The sequence below is a fragment of the Columba livia genome, chromosome 17 (assembly GCF_036013475.1).
Source record: "Columba livia isolate bColLiv1 breed racing homer chromosome 17, bColLiv1.pat.W.v2, whole genome shotgun sequence".
NCBI classification, from domain to species: Eukaryota; Metazoa; Chordata; class Aves; order Columbiformes; family Columbidae; genus Columba; species Columba livia.
The window spans coordinates 10,847,421-10,866,673 of NC_088618.1; the positions used below are offsets into that span (position 1 = coordinate 10,847,421).

The 19,253-nt window shown below is 41.9% G+C and overlaps 1 protein-coding gene across 10 annotated transcripts in view; it reads left to right on the forward strand.

Moving 5' to 3' along the window:
- TAOK3 (TAO kinase 3) overlaps positions 1–19,253 on the forward strand; it is an 83,327-nt gene that overhangs the window by 39,819 nt on the left and 24,255 nt on the right. For all 10 annotated transcript variants that reach the window (XM_065033813.1, XM_065033809.1, XM_065033816.1 and 7 more), the window contains 9 exons: positions 2,182–2,253; positions 3,252–3,353; positions 3,830–3,875; positions 4,794–4,890; positions 8,214–8,327; positions 9,344–9,435; positions 11,486–11,579; positions 12,995–13,076; positions 17,822–17,989. In XM_065033813.1, the coding sequence (XP_064889885.1) occupies positions 2,182–2,253; positions 3,252–3,353; positions 3,830–3,875; positions 4,794–4,890; positions 8,214–8,327; positions 9,344–9,435; positions 11,486–11,579; positions 12,995–13,076; positions 17,822–17,989 (867 nt within the window). The remainder of the gene's footprint in view (positions 1–2,181; positions 2,254–3,251; positions 3,354–3,829; positions 3,876–4,793; positions 4,891–8,213; positions 8,328–9,343; positions 9,436–11,485; positions 11,580–12,994; positions 13,077–17,821; positions 17,990–19,253) is intronic.

Below are 19,253 nucleotides of genomic sequence, written 5' to 3' on the forward strand. Positions count from 1 at the left end.
CAGTGCTTCTCTTCCTCCTTTCCCTGGATGCTTATTTAACTGGTCTGTGCTTTAAAGACATTGCAGAGTTTAGCCAGCCTGCAGCTTCTTGCAATCTCCGAGGAGCAGCCACATCCTCCAAGCTGGATGGTGATTGCAGTCATGCCTGTAATAATACTGTGGTAGGAACATAGTAATTAGATGCATCACCACTCTTCTGTGATCCATCCACGCTCCTTTGCCACTGTTTGCAACTCAAGCTTTCCTTCCTGGCACATGATGCACTTGGCATCCAGTAAATTGTTCTTAGGAGTCTTTGCCTTGTCACAAGCAAGTCAGTCACAAGCAGAAACTCGCCTGTTTGCAGTTTTCAGTGCCCAGTAGCCTGGGATCCATCTGCTCACCTGAGGAACCCCTCCAGCTGTGCCCCCCTCCAGCTGTGCCCCCCTCCAGCTGTGCCCCCCTCCAGCTGTGCCCCCCTCGGATGGGTCATACTGGAGCCGTTCCCTGCCATGCAGGGGATGCTGTGCATCTTTGTTTTGTTTGGCCTCCTTTTTAAAAGCTTGTGTAGCCTGTCTTGTATCTCAATTCTTACACATCTTGGAGTAAGGCAAGGACCAAGAATAAGATCTTGGATCATCATGGCAAGATTTCCAAGGATCCTGACATGCTTGGTATCAAAAAAGAATGCATCACTTCTCTCAGGGTTTTAAAGTTGATGCTAACTTGACTTGAAATCAGTTCATTTTGCAGTTGACTTCAGAATAGTTTTCATCAAAAGCAACCTACTTCTCTCCATCTTGGAAATATGGAAAGAAGATAAAGCAGATGAAGGCAATGGAAATGAGGTTTTGCAAGCTAAATGTGCTTGTTTTCTGCCAGGCTTTTCCCTACAGATCTACAAGTATGGCCAGAGCCACTTCAGCAAGTGGATATTTCTGTCAAGTGTGCTCGTACAGCCCTTTAAGAACTTCACCCATGACCGAGAACACGGCCGCGTGCCATTCCGCAAAAAATACAGCTGAAATGAGAGAGAACCACATTCGCATGAAGATACTTGGAATTAACTGAGCAAACACTTGAAGATTTGCTTAGAACACCAGCATTAGCTCATCTATTTGAGTAACATACTCTTGATCTTTTCTGTGCTGAATCAGACTGATGAGTGGTTAGGAAGGGGGTTTGCCTTACCCAAAAGTTACTTGTTTTCAGCTTTCTGTAGCTCATTTGAGGAGAAGCCTGTGCTGAGGGGTCTGAGTGTGTCACCTTCCTCCTGTAATTCCTGCACTCTTGGGGTTTACCTGACAACATTTTCCTTTGAAGTCACTATTTGCATCATGAAATGTCTTTCATCAATATGTTACTTGAAAGTTCAGTGCTCATCCACTCAAGCAGTTGAAAGGAGGATTTACCTCGTTTAGCTTCTATTGTATTCTAAGCTTTTAACTGTCAGTAAATTTTGTCATGAGAATGGTAAACGGTTGGAGGTACTGGGATTTCAACAACTCTTTTTATGACTTAAAACCTTCAAGTTGTTTGTCCTTAGTGTGCAGAAATGAGGGCAGTGCCAATCCAGGCAAGTAGAACTTTTTCTAAAACTGAGTTTTAGCCTTCGGTCTCCATCCCTTGTATCATACAGGCTGTGGAGAAGGAGAATTTTGCTGACTGAGTAATATTCATTGTACAACTGAGATCTGGCACAGTGAAAGGAAGATTGCTTTTTGAATAGAGAGAAATTCCAGAATGAAGCATCTTCTTGAAACTGAAAATTGAAATGGCTGTTTGAGAATATCAGCGTTTTATGAGGTTTTTTATGAAATTAAAGAAATTTTTGTATACCTTTTGATTTATTTCTTTAGAAAACATTTTCCCAGAAGTTTATCTAAAACTGTTTTTACTGCATTTCCAGTACAACTGTATTTTGCATGTTCTCAGAGGGGGCAATATCAGGCCTTGGTTTGTGTATCAGAGGTAGCAAGCACAGTAAGGGCTGAGGGACGGACTGTGACAGATACACTGAGGGAAGAGGTTCATAATATTTGTCTGGTAAATGTTATAATGAGGAAGATCTCTCAAGTGTAGGAGCTCGCACGGATGCGATATCAGAGGAAAAAGCCCACGTTTGCCAAGGCCCAGCTCACTCCATGGGGAGAAAAAAAGAACCAACACTTCTTTCAATCTGTTTCTTTTTCCCTACTCCAGGCTACAAATTCCCACACTAATGAGGTGGTGGCAGTCAAGAAGATGTCCTATAGTGGAAAGCAAACGAATGAGGTAAGGTGAATAAAGCCAATTCTGCATGCAGAAGCTGTTGCAACTATAATGTAAATCTGAACAGCAAAATTAGCTGCATATTTCATTTGACCCCAGCAGACCAGCTTTTTATTGCGTTAGCTGTTACTCTCTTCCATAGGAAGCATGGAGCTTTGCGGAGAGGGAAAATGAGTTTATGCAAATTTTGACAAATAGTTCAGTTTAAGGAAGTGAGTGGGAACTCAGAATGCTGGTATGGTGATTATTTCAGTAATAATTTCATTAATAAGTGAATAAGAGGACACTGGAGCCATAACCACAACTCTTGGAAGTGTCGACTGAAATGTATAGCTGACTTGAAGCACTTTTCAGGATCTATAATCTAAAATTGCATAGACCTTGTATTTAGAATATCAGTCTCACTTCAGCTGTTGCTTGTTAGTTGCTTCTCTTATTTTTGTGCTGCAGTGCGTTGATCTTGGCTTGACTCCGTTTGGATTGGGGTGTTGACAAGCAGGGGAGAATGTGTTTGTGAAGAGCAAACAGGGATGTTTTAAACTTATTTCTCCTTGCTTACCTGTTGCTCTCCCACATGTGCTGAGGTCTTCTAAATGTCTCACAAGGAAGTAAACAGCAAACTGCTGCTATCTCTAAAGCACATTATGGGTAGTGGTGTCTCTCAGGACAGGTGGGTTTGTTAGTAAGCTTGAGACCAATGGACAGTCCAATATTGAAAAGAGTAGCGATGCTTTAAGTAAAATTTGTTGCAGTTAAAACAAGGAAAAAGTATTTTTGCAATCCTCAAGCTGTTTGAATGTGTCTTGGAGGCGTCTCAGTGCAACAGGGATCCAGACGACTGTATAGTTGTGCTTTTGCACCTTATGATTCTTACTGTCTTCACATTGTAAAATAGTTTTACGGTTGCTTCAGTCTGTACTACAGCGTGTGGTGTATGAGAGTATGTAGGGGATTAAGCAGAGAAATGCATTTATACCTTTTTGCTTCTTTTTTTTGATTAGAAATGGCAGGATATCATCAAAGAAGTCAAGTTTCTACAACAGCTGAAGCACCCCAACACCATCGAGTATAAGGGCTGTTACCTGAAAGAGCATACAGCCTGGGTGAGTGAGCGGTGTGGCATTTAGAGGTCTTCACGAGCAGAAAATGTGTGGTACGGCAGTCAAACATTCAGTACACGCAGTGTCTTACGTGCAGCAGTATTCATCCCATGCTGCCTGCAGTCCCTTTCATCTGAAGGAGTTCCAGGTAATTTAAAGGGAACAGATATTTAGGATAGTGGAACAAACCCCTGCTGCTCTGCGTCAGGCCTCTGCCTTCATGCAGATTAAACAATTATTATGGAACACCCTTTACAATACCTCCCCAAAATTTCTCGGTGCTTAAAGCTTCTTTACAACAACGAAGATGTCTTGGCGTTGCTGGAATGTCTGGAGCATTTTGTTTTGCTCATCGCTTTTTGCATTTCTTGCAACTAAAGGTTTTATTTGCTTCTGCTGTTTCCCAACCATTCACGTAGTAGCTGTTTGTGGGCGAGTGTTTACCCTATTATTTAAAGGCATGCTTTTTTTTCTTGCAGTTGGTTATGGAGTACTGTTTAGGATCAGCTTCTGATTTGCTAGAGGGTAAGTTTTATGTAGTCTTTGATTTGCTTTTTGCTAGTGCCCCTTCTGAGTGCAGTGGGAGGCTGTTTTCTCGCAGGCTGCTATTTTGCAGGTGGCAGAGGCTGGCTGTGTGTGCTGCTCCATTCTGGAGCGAGAATGCCTGTGGTTGTGCTACCCAGGCTAGGCTGAGACTTTCCCAGGAGGTCAGTGCTACAGATAGTGGTGCTTCTATGCACACTTATATGTTGTAAAACAAAGGTATAAGATGTAATTTGAGCCTTCTTAGTGACTGAAGCAGACTGCCTCTTTTGTGAATATCCATAACAAAAACCTGCAGAGATCGTCTTTGTCTTGCAGTTTGTAGGAATAAGTACGAATGATTTGATAGAACAAGAGACCGATACGACCTCAAAACTAGAACAGCAGCACTTGCAGAGGAATAGGGAATCGAAGCCGAATTTTGCAAAAACTAGTACTCTGCACGGGCCGTATCTTTTGTATCCCAAGATAGTCAGCAAACGGCACGTGCTGGTCATATTTAGAGATACGTGGAAGGTGCGTTGCTGTGTTTCTTTGTAGCTGGTATTCCTTATTTTGCTGATTTTTATCGCTTGGGGAAAAAAAGTGGGAAGTTCTCCTTGCTAAGGAAATTTATTTCAAATACATTTGGTAAGCTATGCTCAGACGGATCTCCTGTTGTTAGTAGTAACTGTCGGCCCTAGCAGGAACGTGAAGGAAAATGTGTTTTCCCGTGATGTAAAATACATGCACAGACTGCGCAGGGACTCGGAGCTGCTCGTGGCCATCAAAACCAGCACAGTGAAGATGAGGTTCACCCCATAGCTGGCAAAATCAGCACGGCTCCTCCTCTTTAAAAACACTTTCTCAGGAAAAGATTGCATTTATTTTCTAACGGTTTTTTCTTTATTTTTTCCGTAGTTCATAAGAAGCCACTTCAGGAAGTGGAGATCGCTGCCATCACCCACGGTGCCTTGCAGGGGCTGGCCTACCTGCACTCTCACTCCAAGATTCATAGGTAAGGCCAGAGCTTGGTGCTGCTAGATGGGTTTCCATCTTCCACCCTCTGGAGTCTGAAAATGCCAAAGTTCCTTGAACACAGCGGAGGAAAAGATTATTCTACCAAAATTTTCTTTAATGGACATGTCAGTCCTCCTAATCGCAGGGTTAGAGAGATAAAAGTTGTTTGCTGTTAAGGAGTGTATTTCTTTGGTTGAAATAATATAACGTGGCTATGTCCTGCACCAAATTCTCTTTGGTGTGAGCAATGTTTATCTGCAGAACCTGGTAACAAAGAACACACCTGAATGTTGGCAGTAAATATTGGCAGGAAAATAGCACCCTAAATTTACCAAATAAAGTGGAGTGGTAGAGCTAGACTACTTTTAAGATTCTATAACAGGCTGCTCATGGATTTCAGCTCCTAGATCTGTCTTTCATAATGTAGTTTTTTTTAGGAGTCTGGATTTTTTTGACTCACTTGTCAAGGATGTTGCATGTTCTCTCTTTTTTGGTCTAATTTTGGGTACTACTGATAATATCAGGTGAGAACTGTTAATAGATTAGTGTAATGTCAGTGGGCAGTCATCAGAATGAGGAAACTTGAGACTAATTTATGGGGCTAAAAGCGTCTTTGGTCTGCTAGCAAACTTAAGACAGAAAATTGGTATATCTGAGACTGAGCCAATGAGGGATTTTTGCAGAGAGAGGAATTATTTTTCACTCGTTGCAATAACTACTTAGGGCATATCTACACATGGTTATTAAACGATATTTAGGTGAAATATGAATTTAAACATGAATGCCAATTTGGGAAATTAAACTAAGATGATTTTTTATCAGTCCTTTGCATGTTTGCCCTTATTCGAGCATAAAAATACCTGTGCTGAAATATTTTATGTGCTTTTGAAGTGCATTGAATTCTTATTTATAGTAAATTATTCCCTGTATGGACACTACGGAGAACTCGTTTTTGTCCATACTTGTTTAGACTTTCTAAAGTGGTGCAACCGATGTGTTGTAAATTCAGGAATAGTAGCTGCGGTGTGTGAACTTTCCATGAGCGTGCTTATTGCGTATCAAGAGCAAAGCTGGTTATTCCTCTTTGGAACTGGAAAAGGTTACTTTGCAGTGTGCTGGAAGCACCACGCAGCTATTGCCTATGTACTGGTTTTCTTCCAAGGGCTGTTCTGCCTTTTAACTTCTGAGGTGGGAAAGCAAATCATCTCAGAAAAGAAGGAAATCAAGAGATTTCTCATTTTCTGAGAGATGTTGTATCTTTAGAAGGAGAGGTGGGGAAGTGCCATTTCCTAGCGCTGAGGAGTCTGTGCTGATGTGCACAGTGACAAGAACCGCAAACCCTTCGCCTCTGCTGTGACAAGTCCCTGTAGCGCTGAGAAAAGTCAAGCAAAGGCTGAAAAGGACCAAAGCTGGTGGGGACAGCTGGGGCATCCCTGCCCCACAGCAAGGACGGCAATGGGACATGGCCTGGAAGGGAGGGACACCTTGTGGAGACACAGGACAAAGCAAGTGTCTGATCTGAGCTCCCTCAGTGCCTCTGCCACTGGTTAGTTCTAATGCCAATGGGATGGTGAAGGATGAGATTATTTTCTGTTTAATTGCAGGCACGAGGCAAACCTAAGTTAGCAAATCTGTTTGCTGATGCCTAAAGCACCTGCTGAGTCCTCTGTTGTTTGCTGGACAGCAAAGGTAGCAGTGGAGGTGACAGCAAAGGGGACAGCCCGGGCTGTTTCTTTTTTTGTGTTTGAGGTGTCCATTCTTGCACAGACAAGACATCTTTAGCGCTTGTCATCCAGCAGAAGTGACAGATGCATGGACCCAAAACCTGAAGTCACGTCAGGATGTATTTGAGTAGCACATGTGTGCAAAAAAATCCAAAATATTAGTTTTAAAGCAGTACTGTCCTGGGAATGAGGGGATGGAGGTTCTTACTCTGGCTCTGCTGCTGAAACACTGTAAGTAAACTCTGATTTCTGTGGCTCTCTGTCCCAGTTTGCCTGGCCTGTGTGCTGCCCTTTGGAGACAACAGCATCTCACGGGTGTTTGTGTCATGCTGAGTTTAAAGGGTCTTTGAGCACAGCTGTTCTCTGGTTCTACAATGACACTGGATTTGTATTTGCACAAGTCATTGTGCTTCAACTGCTGGATGATAATTCAGTGTATGCTCTTCCTCTACAGCAAATAGAAGATGGCTTTATTTCCCTTCCCAATTACCTAATTAGCTCTGTTTTCACAGGGTCAGAGTACGAGTGTGTTTGGTAATACACGGTTGCTTGTTCGTGTTGGAGGTCTCCTGCTGCTGCTGAGTGCCTTTGATGTTTAAGGACATTTAGTTGAACACCAGATAAGAAAAGCTGATATTTTTCTTGATGCATTTTTTGTATAAAGACACATTATATTTTTTGAAGAGATGGCAGAGAGACATTCCAGACCATCTGGCATATACAGCCTGGCTGACAGGGATCCTTTACACGCAATCCATTTACGTTGAAGGTCTGCTTTTGTAAAGGCAAATGGTTTTGCCCATGTAAACGCACTTGTGGCAATACCTAGTGAGCAATTTTCCCTTTGTTTTTGAAGTGATGTATGAGGGTTTTTAGGAACTTTCACTGTATTGTGAATTTCAGCTGGCAGTGTGAGTAGACTTGAATTTCCCAAAGCAGTCATCCTCCTCTTATGTCAGATGGGTGGAAGAAAAAAGTATTTCAGATGTAACTGACAAGTCTTTCTCAAACTGTGAATAGGGTCATTGCCAAGTGTCTTAGGAGAAATGCAAATTGCATTAACCTTTCTCAGCGTTTCATGGGCAGTTAATTTGAGATTATTCCACTTACTGTTGGAATTTAGAAACTTACGGTGTCAAAGGTGTTGAATATATCTTGTGCCTTTTGTATTTCATTAGTGGCGTTATCATTAATCTCTTAAATGTGTGAATGATCTGAGAGTTGTAGGAAGGATCGGATAAGGGAGCCTATGACATTCTAAAGATGAAAATAATGTGTCTGGTGTCATTTAAGGTCTCCCAGCTGGGTATTAGGATACCTCTCTCCTGGATCTCAGTTTGAGGCCTCAACCTTGCAACCATGGCTCATCTCCTCTTCCCTCACCGCCTCCCCTTCTTGGGTACTGCCAGGTTTCTATTCCCCCAAAAAACACATGTATCTGATTTCTCTAGTTTTCTGTAATACCAGGCTTCTAAATATGTTCAGGTTTTTATGAATGTTTAACTGAGAAAAAGTTAGTGAACTTCTGTGTATTTTTAAACTTTTGGAAGTTACTCTATTGTAATCAGAAGTATTATTTTCTTTTTTTCTTTTAAAGGGATATTAAAGCTGGAAATATTCTTCTAACAGAACCAGGTCAAGTGAAACTAGCAGATTTTGGGTCAGCATCTATAGTCTCCCCTGCCAATTCTTTTGTGGGAACGCCTTACTGGTGAGTAAAGCCTGCAGTACTTCAGGCTTTTGTAAGACTCTCTGCCATTTCCAGGATTTCACAGTCTGAAAAATAACGTCTGTCATAAAAACCAAGGAGTTTTCTTAAAATCCCTGTGTCCAGCTCTTCAGGAAATGTTTTTTCTCAGTGTCCATGAACAGAGGTAGGTTGTGCAGCACGTAGAAGTGGCACCAGTTAAAGTTTTGACTGTTACAATGGCATTTGCTTAAAAATAACTGACACTTGCCATAGGTAATTACCCTAGAACAACCACATGGAGGAAGGGAATCCTGTTAATCTGCCCATGCAGACTGGCAGTCACACAGCTGCTTAAATTCTGGTTTGAAGAAACTTGCTTAAGGGTCACTCAGGCTGCTTGGTGTTCCTAGCAGAGTGGAGCAGCGTAGCTTTATGCTCCACTTACTTTGTGGCAGGTGCCCCAGGCGCTGATGGGAGGTCACCTACCGCCCAACCTCTGATCAAGTCCATTTGGCAGCAGCCTGCTTCATCTTTGAAGAACGAAAGTTAAGAAGCTGAATTTTAGCAGGCTGGGCCTTCTGCTTCTTTTTCCTCCCACTCATCCCTTTATCCCAGACCACCATATTTTTGCACTGTTCCGGATTTCCCTGTTCCTTTCATAGCCACACTCACAGGCTGCATATACCTGCTGGAAAATTCTCCCAGTGTGCCAGTGGGAAAGCCACCATCTCTGGTGGGAGTGCAAGCGGTGGCTTTAGGATATCATGAGATTGGTGGGGGTCTCCCATGTGCCAGCATGTTGTGCTAACAGCAAGATGATCAGGTTGGCCTCTTATTTCCTTTCCTTTCTTAAACTGCCTCTCAGAAGAGTTGCTAGTGCGGGCAAGCAGTGTTTCATTTCGGCACGGCTTGACTTGGCTCTTTCGGTTCTGGTCTGCTGCACTGCTGAAGGTAATGAAGCCGTCTCATTATCAGCTCTGCACTGGGAGTCACAATTTGTATCTCCTAACCTGCCTGTTTTGCACTGTGGTTGGTAGGATGGCACCAGAGGTGATCCTTGCTATGGACGAGGGACAGTACGATGGAAAGGTGGATGTCTGGTCTCTTGGGATCACGTGTATTGAGTTAGGTGAGTAAATACTCGGCAGCTGAGATGAATAATGAACTGTCTGCAAAATGTACTAGGAAGTCCTGAAAAAATGGAAGATTTTTATCCCTTGTAAGTTGTATTTTGTCATTTGTTGTTTTAGTTTTTGGTGGGTGTTTTTGTTTTTTGTTTTGTTTTTCTTTTAAAACCTTGACTTGGAAAGCACTGACAGTTGAGTTAAATCTTTTACTCACTGGCAAATCAAGAGCAAGCCACTAATGTTGCTTTAATGCTAGTCTGGTGCGCTCATTCCCTTAATAACTAGAGGATTCTAGTTTTGTAGGAGAAGAAACTGTGCTCTGTAGTCTGCTTTTCAAGCTGGGTTTTGAGGAAGTTGTTCCAGCTCTTATGTGAAGGGAGCTGGCGTGTCAGAAGGGACCTGCATTGAATTTTCAATTCTTCCTACTTCCCCACTCCCTGAAACAAAAACCTTCAATCTCAGCTGAAAGTTTGTGGCACAAATCAACACGGACAGGTCCTTTACATGAGGGGAAAAGGGTTTGCACTGCAAAGGGCTAATGATACGCAGCCACACAACCTGAAGCAGATGTAGATGTGGTAACAGGTAATCAGAGCAGATGTGTGCACTTCAAGTTTGAATATTGACGTTGTATGTGCTGAGTAGATAATTGTCAAAGATATTCTTGACGTAGATTATACTTAACAGCCGTACAAAGAGAACTTATTGTGAGAGGAAGTTCACTGAAAATGTTATTTATAAATCAGCACAAATATGTGTGAGATAACAAGGAAGGGGACATACAGAATGGGAATAAACGGTGACCCCAATATGCAGATGGTAACGAGGTGAATGACTCGTAACTTCCGATGTTGTATTTCATGTGCCAGAGCTGCTGCCTTGCTGACACAGTCTGTATTTTGATACAAAGAATGCAAAAATCAGAAGTTCTAGGCTTCTGTTCTTCTGTATGGCCACTGATTTATTCATTATTTTTGTCTTTTCATGTGGAGTTTAGATTAGTTACGGCCTCTCAAGGTAATTCACAGTGGTAGCACAGATACTATGATACCCTGTGTAGGCACTGAGTCTTGATACTATGGAGCTTCTCAGTCAAGAACCGCAAAGCCATTTTGCATAGTTGATGGGTTTGCTTTTTTAATATTACACTTCGGAGAGTATTAAAGTTGTGGGGTTTTTTTTAAACTTTGAGCTGTACCTTTGCATGATTCTGTATCTGAACATGGAGTCAGTGGGAGGACATCTTGTGTTGAGCACCACTTGGCTCTCTTTGAATGCCAGTGCCTTAATTTCTTGTGGAGCTGAAAGTAAATGGTGTTTAAAGAGAAGAGAATGTGGTGGTTTGTGTGCATGCTGCATGCCAAGGACAAGTGATTGCTCTGACCCGACATGAACTTACAAATCCTGGTATGGTTGCCTGATTGACGTGACTGGCCTCGGATGGTGCCAACCAGCCTTTCTCCATCTCTGTGTGACATCTCCTGCACTCCTGAGAGCTCAGGGCTGCTAGGGAGGTGTCCTCTCAGTACAAGGGCTAGGAAGAATTTTGGTTAGGGGCAGTTAATGACACATCTGGCAAGTGAATTTGGCAAACTGGCCCACTTGCAGGTGACTGATGACAAATGAAACAGTCAGCTGCTTTTTTCCCTTAATACAGATGCTACAGCAGCACGTTCAAGATCTGCAGGAACTGATACATAAATTTCTGAGCCCTGACATGCTGTGTGTCTAAGCTCTGTTTTAATCAGCTTCTGCTGATTTTACTACAGTAGGTCAGGTGTGAAATGTGGCAGTTCAGGTAAAATTTACTGGAAACTTTTCCCGATCATTTGCATCCTGTTCTTTTTGGATGTCGTCACCCCCTCTTCAAGTGAATAGCAGCTTTCCTTGAGTGCTTGTCCTGGTGTAACCTCGAATATTAGAATAATTAGCTTACATGCGATGACAACAGTAATGAGCTATTGAATTAGCAGTGATACCCTGCTCATACTTCTATGTCTTTCTCCTTTTCTTTCCAGACTGCCTTATCACACCTTTCTCTTCTCTTTCTAGCTGAAAGGAAGCCTCCACTTTTCAACATGAATGCAATGAGTGCCTTATATCACATAGCCCAGAATGATTCCCCTACGTTACAGTCAAATGAATGGTAAGAGAGCTGTTACCAGATTTATTTTTTCCCCCGAAAATGCTTTGCAACACCGTGCACAGTTCAAGTCTGACAAGAAAAGTGTTTGTTGCAGTGTAGTGATTTGCCTGTGTTCTCCAGTAACGCTCCTGTGTAGGCAGGTTCAATTGTGACCTTCTGTCACTTGGGCTGAGCTGCAATCTAAGTGTGTGGAGGTGTTAATTATGGGGCTGTAGATGCTGTAGGAATTAAAATATTCTTGGATGCATTAAGCCAGGCGCAGCTCAGCAAAGTTTCCAGCTGCAAAAGGACCCTCAGAGAAGAATTGTTAGTGTTGTAGTGAAGCTGAAATGTGGAGAAATGGAGGGAAGAGGTACACAGAAGGTAATTACTATTATTATTTTTTCAGTGAGTGACTTCAAAAGTCATTAGAGCTCTATGGGCAGTCAATACTCCCTGTGCTACAGGCTTGTTCTGGAACCTGAGCTTTGTTATTAGGATGGTTTGTTACTGTGTGGGAGCAAAGGGGTTACCCTGTTTCCTATTCTTGTACCCGAGGGTGGAACGGAGCTCTGAGTGACGCTTGACAGAGCCTGCACAGGCCTTGAAACAGCCGCTCCTGCAGAGATGGGCAGTTCCCATTGACACTGCCAGGCATTGCGGCAGCAGAATTACTTAATTGCTAATCAGTTTATCAAAACCACTTCAGTTTCCCCATTTCATCATCTCTGTTTTGTCCATTTTTCGAGCTTCAAAGAACTTGGTCTCCTATCTGCACACCAATACCCATGTTCTGTGCAGAATTTGCAATGCAGATTAGAGACAACTTGTGAATACAGTGTAGGAATTGGTGTTCTTGATTGCAGGCAGTTTGTTTATAATCACCTGTTTGCTCTCTGGCTTGGAGAACACAGCAAGTAAGCAAGGTGCCTTTTGAGTTCAGTGGCACCTAGAAGATCAGTTTGCTTCTTTCCAGTTGGGATACAGCCTCACAGCCTCAAGTTCCGTTAAACTAAGCGTTGTATCGAGACACTTCACTGAGCCAGCGTTACAAATGGTGGGATTCTTCCAGAAAATAGGACCATTTCATCAGCTACTGTAACGAGTGCGTTTCTGGAGTTACCAAAATTCATTATCATCTATTGTTAAGTAGGTGAAGTAAAATTGAAAATAGTGACTGGTACACATAGCTGTTGCTTGTTTTTCAGTTTGTAGTTGGGGATAGTTGTGTGTCTGTGTTTGCTTCAGCAGTTTTAACTGTTGAAAGAACTAATGGTATCAGCTTCCTCAGAATTTGGAAAAGTCCAATTAATTTCTCTGCCTTAGAACTTCAGAACAAATTAATCAAGGTTTTTCTTTTGGTTTGCACGACTAAGTTTGTGTATATTCCAGAACTTAAGCTCCTTTTTCATTTGGAACCCTTTTTTTGTTTACAGGTCAGACTCCTTTAGGGGATTCGTTGATTACTGCTTACAGAAAATACCTCAGGAAAGGCCATCATCAACAGATCTGTTACGGGTAATTTTTCCAACCTTTTCCAGAAATTTGGGAAAAAATCTATTTGTCTACCAAAGTAATCATAAAGATGGTGAACAAATATTTGCCCTTTCAAATAAAAAAGTTGTTTTTTTCCTCTCATCTGAATCCATAAGAGTTTTGAGGTCTTCTAAAGAGTATTTTAGGCTGCTTGACTTTGTTTCCTGACTTTGCCTGTTATGTCAGGCACAATTCTCTTTTACAACATGATGCTCAAATCAAACTACTGGAGAAAAGTAGAGAGAGGCTGTGCGGTAAAACAGTTATACTGTTGACTGAAGAGTTATTTGGGGGAGCAGCCCAGGACCTCGCTCCTCTTACACCCCAGAGCTCTGCAGAGGCTACATTTGCATTAGAGAAATCGCAAGACTTGTGGGACAGTAGTATGAGTAACAGGGCTTTTTAGCTGAAGGAAGGACCTGTCAGCAGGAGGGGGATACATTAATCTTGCTTTTTTTTCTAATATTTCTTTTTCATGACAGTGCTGTACATACTTTAACTGAAAGTGATATGAAGGACAAGCAGGTCCAGAGCTGGGTGGGTTAAACCTGTGCTGCAGAAGTGAATTCCAGCCACATTTTCTGTGTGGTTAGGACTTAGGAGCACGTTTCCTACTGCTTTGAAGAAGGAATTTTTGCCAGCCTCTCTGCTATACTGTGCTGTCAGTAGGATGCTCCAAGTTATGACCACTATGTGGCCTCTGAAAGAGGAGACAGGAATGAGGGAGGAAACTGGAGGCAACCCTGTTTGTCCTCTCAAGGGGGGTGGAGGGAAACTAAACTTGAGTGCAGATTGTGTGAAAGCAAAGACCTTTTTGGAGCAGATATGTAGTTTTATATAAAGTAACCGCTAACTTGCTGGTGCTCCCCCCTTGTGTTTTTTCTACTTACCTTCTCCAGTAAGGAAAATGTTTGGTGGTTTTTTGTGGTGTGGGGTTTTTTTTCTGTTGTCTAACAAGCAATACTTGCCACTAAGCTTATATGCAGTTTCAGTAAGATTTAAGTTTTGTAATTTGCTACAGGCTTTCTCTCTGGAAGTGAAATCTAAAAAGCCATTTTAATTGCTACTCAAAATCTAGAGTTAACCAGTCTTCCCGAGATGCACAGGCAATAGCAAATCTTATGCAGAGCTGGTAGTACTTTGAGAATTATGCTCCACATGATCAGAGGATTGAGCTCTTAATCAAGATTTACAGATAGTGGCTGATTATTTAAAGGAACCTGGGTATTAGAGATGGAAAGGGACTGGATGCCCGATATTTATCTGCTGGCCAGGGCGGGATCATTCTGCATGGGGTGCTCTCAACTGTCCTGTCTTTTTTATTTGACAGACACAGATGAAGTTCAGGAAGGTTATCTTGACCTTTTTTCTCTAGTAATGCTAATATGAGCATGATTAATTATTTGTTCATACCTTTTGAATATGTATCTTTTAATGATCTTTCTTCCTGATTTCAGTTCTGCTCTTGTTTTTGCTCTGTTCTTGTAAATCATTCATTTGGGCCTTTCTGATCCACATTTTGTTGTTTGGTCTTTTCTTTGTTTAAAGTTATTCTGCATGGATAGGTCTTTGTCCTAGATGGGCTTTGGGCAATTCCTTTTGATTCATTAACATCCTGTAATGTGTTTGCTTCTCTTCTATATTCGTGCATCATACTTAGTTGTTCAAAACACCGCTAACAGGATTGGCCTAGGTTAACTTCTTCCCCTAGTCAAACCACCAGAAGCAGTTGTTTATATCCCTTTAATAATTTCTATGCTGAACCAAATTAATTAGAACTTTCTTTGGAAATAACCTGTATTGGTTTGGAAAGTGCCTTGTATGGGTTCATAATTGCCAAGAGCTGCTAGGAGGGCGCCTGTTCTGGGAGTGACGTATCCAGAATTTGCCAAAGTTTTATCAGTGAATCATAAATCAGTTCCAGTTTAAGTTATTTGGGTGCAGTTTACCTGTGTAGAGGAACTGCTTATAACTCCAAAGGCTTTGTGTTTGGGAAATTCAGGAGCAGCCTCCCGTTAGAAGTTAGGAATGTGTGAAATCCTCTCCAGCCCCTTTTCCATCAGCCTTTATTTTAAGTATTTCCTTTCTTTAAAATTGATTAGCGACCCTGCTATTTCTCTGGTTGCCGTATGTGAGAATTGCACGTCATGCTGCTGTTCCACGCCAGGTAAACAGGACTCAGTTTTTACTTAAATATTTGAGCAGAGGAATTGCCACCTCCATCGAGTGTTTTGCTTAATTGCCGCAGTAGGTTAGATTGCTGCTCTGTGTCTACCTGACAGCCTTTTCATGCTGATTTCTGTTCTAAGGCTACCATTCAGCCTTTGTTTTATGGCTTCTCTTGTTGCTCTTTCAGCTCAGTAAAATGCATTTTCATGGATGTTTCTGAGCCTCTTGGTTCTTGAAGAGAGAAATCGGAACCCTGCGCTCTTTACTGAGCTTTACACTCGCTTCTGTCCTTGCTTTAAGCCTGGACCATATAGAATATTTAACTCTCAAGCTTTCACTCTGCAGGTAAAGGCTGATGAACGAGCTTGTTTGTGCTCTCTCTTGGGTGCCTGGTGTATTTTCTTCCTGTGACACATTCGTGCTGTGGCGCAAACCCAGCGTTTTGTCTCTGGTTCTGCGTGCAGCACCCTGACAATCCTTCACCCAGCTAATAGGTTTATGTTGTGGGTTTCCGAATGATTCATTCGTGTGGATTGGCAGCCTTTCTGCTCTCTAGGAACAGTGTAAGTTCATTGAAGGATGTGATTTCATGAGTACCTCAGATTGGAGTCTGTGCAAACAGTTGGAGCTGAGATCTTAGTCTGAAATAATGTATATTCAGTCTTTTTATTTGGTTTCAGACTTTGAGAACAGTACTCTAGGTGTTCCCTCCTACAGTCGCTCTCCCTAGAGCTTGCTAGATTATAAGATTGAAGATCATCTTGTCTCCTGAGGGTTTTTCACTTGTGTATGGTCAACAGGGGTAGAGCAAATTGTTTTTATGGTCACACTTTCTTAGAGAGCTGAATTTTAAAAGAGGTGTTTGAGAGTGAATTCAGTTTCCATTCACAATCCCAGATGACAATACTCAAATGACTGTGGTGATATTTAAATGAAGTTGAAATAAAAAATAAATAACCCCCCCCCAACTACCTCATTAATATTTTTAACTTCAAAAATTAAAAGCAATTATAACATTTGTTTTAAACACTTTTAATGTGTTTTTAACAGCTTTCATGACATTGCCAGGAGACCTGAGTTAGTCACTCTTCCAGCCAACTTGTTACATGTCTTTAGACTCACCTCTTCTTCCCTTTGAGTCTGTTTTGGTTTTGTTGTTTGCTTGCTTGTTTGTTTGTTTGTTTCTCTTGCAATTTGGAGAAAGTAGACACGTTAAGTCCATTCATCCACCTAGCAGAGGGGTGCCCACATCTTCTATGTGCAATTTAGGCAATTAGGTAGTGCAAGTGAGCAGTCAGAATTGAATTATTGTTATGGAAGAGCCTCTTGGTTTTCACTTCTGTGCATCTGCCCTCCGGTTTCCATGTGGTTGCGTTCTGATATTTGAGTAGTGCTTGAATATGAAGCACATTGTCTTTTGAATGAAATGAGTATTTGCACTACTAAAGCATAAACAAGTAGACACTGGGTATACAGGACAAATTTACGTCCAGGGTTGTTGTTCCAAATGCTTTGCTTCTTCCTAAAAATTATCTCCAGCGAGATAAAAATGGTTACTTTTTTTCTAACGATAAGCTACAGATTGTGGCCGTTCACAGAGAAATAAATGGTGGCTATCTGCGCTGAGGAGCAGAAATGATTCATTTTGCTTCTGTGTGAAATGACGTTTAGAACTTTTCGCTATAATTCAAAAATAAACACCATCACTACTTGCAAAAAATTGATAGTGAAATAAATGACTAGCCGTCCCCATTAGCAAAACTCAAGTGCACAACAGTTGGAATTCAGTTAGAGCCAAGAAATAAGCCTGAGGCGTGATACTGTCCATATTTATTTACAAATCATTAAAAGAAGATCAGCTCATCCTTTCAAGTCTTTGTACTCAAGGCTCCTGCTCTAAGGACAACTGGATTTCATGTATTGGTTACTCCAGCTACGATTGGATGGATTAATTCTTGAACTTGAGGAATGGCAACACATCTAGGGTAGAGATGTTGCCAGTTGTGCAGCTGAGGAGAATCTATCTGTTGAGTCAGAGAAGGCCTTTTGATCATACACTAAATTCCATCAAAGAATTTATTGTGAATCCTGCACTTAAAACCTGTGCTACTGCTACCTCCTTAGCAGGAGTTGGTAAGAACATTATTTTACTTTAGCTACACATGTTTTGAGCATAAAAGAAAACCTTGCACTCTTCTTACTGGTTTTATGTATGAATCTTGATAGTTAGGTGCAGGATAAATCTTTGCAGGGGGTCTTGCATAATCAGGATGGATTCTTCTTGGTCCTTTATGCATTTTGTTCATTCTAAAGGCCTTTGCAGCGTTTGAAGCGGCACCATCTTGTACCTCATGTGCTTCAAGTGAATGAGCTCAGGAAGGGACAAATCAGCTGTGGTGCCTGGAGAGCTCAAAAAATCCAACCCTGGTCCAAACTGTTTCGTTTCGGACAGAAAAACGAATCACCTGTCGTTGCAGGTGTATCTTAAAAAAAGTCCTTGTGTCCCTCTTTTTACATCAAACAGCATGTCTGAAACTGTGTTTTTTCCTTTAATTTAGCATGATTTTGTTCGCCGAGACAGACCACCAAGGGTACTAATAGACCTCATACAAAGGACGAAAGATGCGGTACGTGAATTGGATAACCTGCAGTACCGGAAAATGAAGAAGATCCTTTTCCAGGAGACACGGAATGGCCCACTGACCGAGTCTCAAGAAGAGGAGGAGGTACTTTTATTCTGTAACCCCATTTATACTGTTATAATTTTAGGGCAAGTGAGATGTTCCTGTACTTAAGGGGACAGAACAAGCACAGCATAGGTGAGGATGCACAATCCATGTCGTTGGAATATCGTCTGAATCAGCAGAGAGATGGGATAGATTAGTGACAGTAGCCCTTACTGTTAGATGCATGTCTATTGGCAGCTTTAAAACTTCGGATTTTCTTCAGTTTAAATCTTGTAATAAACAACCCACTTAATCAGTGTATGATAATTGATGCTGTGACTTAGAGAAGGAAACCAGTCATTTTTCAATTGGTGAGCTTAGATGGAATTTAATGTCATTTGGTGCAGGTGCATTTGACAAATAAATCCACCGCTGCTTCTCAATGAAAATAATTGACAGGCAAATTGATGTCTCTGTTATTTTTTGCTGCAGTATAGCCAGATAATACACAGTGAGATGCCCAAGCTCAGCATAAATTCAGAGACTTGGTTTTGAGGTTTGTGTACGTCCAGTGTTCCTGTAAAGCTAAACTAGAGCTCTGGTTTAAGAAGTGGGCAAGCCTGGCTGTCAGGTAGGAGAGCGTGCAGGAGGGGACTGGCACTTGTTGTCCTTGGTGAAGGAGCCACACAAAAGGAACAAGAACAGCAACCGCTGTGATTAAAGCTACAAAGCGGTTCTGTTCTAACCCTCTGGCCAACTTCTGAACCTCAAGCTTAGTTGGGGAGTGGGGGGATTGTCAGACTTCGGCACTGAAACCTTCAAGCTTTCTCTGCCTTTGTGTGAGAAGCTTTTAGAAGAGCGACAGGGTAGGGGAGCACAAGGGAGAGGATTTCCTGCTTGGCTGTTCAGCAGATCCAAGCTCAAGAGCTGAGTGGGATACATGTGGTAGCAGTTGACTCCAAGATGTATCTTCTGTTCCTCTTGTCTCCACTTCTCAAAAGAGAGAGGAAGAAAAGGTGTTACATCTCCAGGAATTAACACTCTAATGCAGCTCACACTGCATGTGCACAGCATGCTCCGCACCGTTGTACCACAGAGCTCGTTTACCACAAACGGAGGTTGTGTTGCTCGTGTGTATCACTAACTTGGCAGTAAAAGGAAAATACAGCACGTGCTTCAGTTACTCCTTAACTGGTTAACAGAAGCTGCTCAACTGTAAATGCTCCAAAATGGTTCTTTTTTCTACCTTAGACTTTCTAAGGTGGAAAAGGAGCATTACAAATCTTTAACACTCAAAATATTACTAACACTTTCCTCAGAGCTC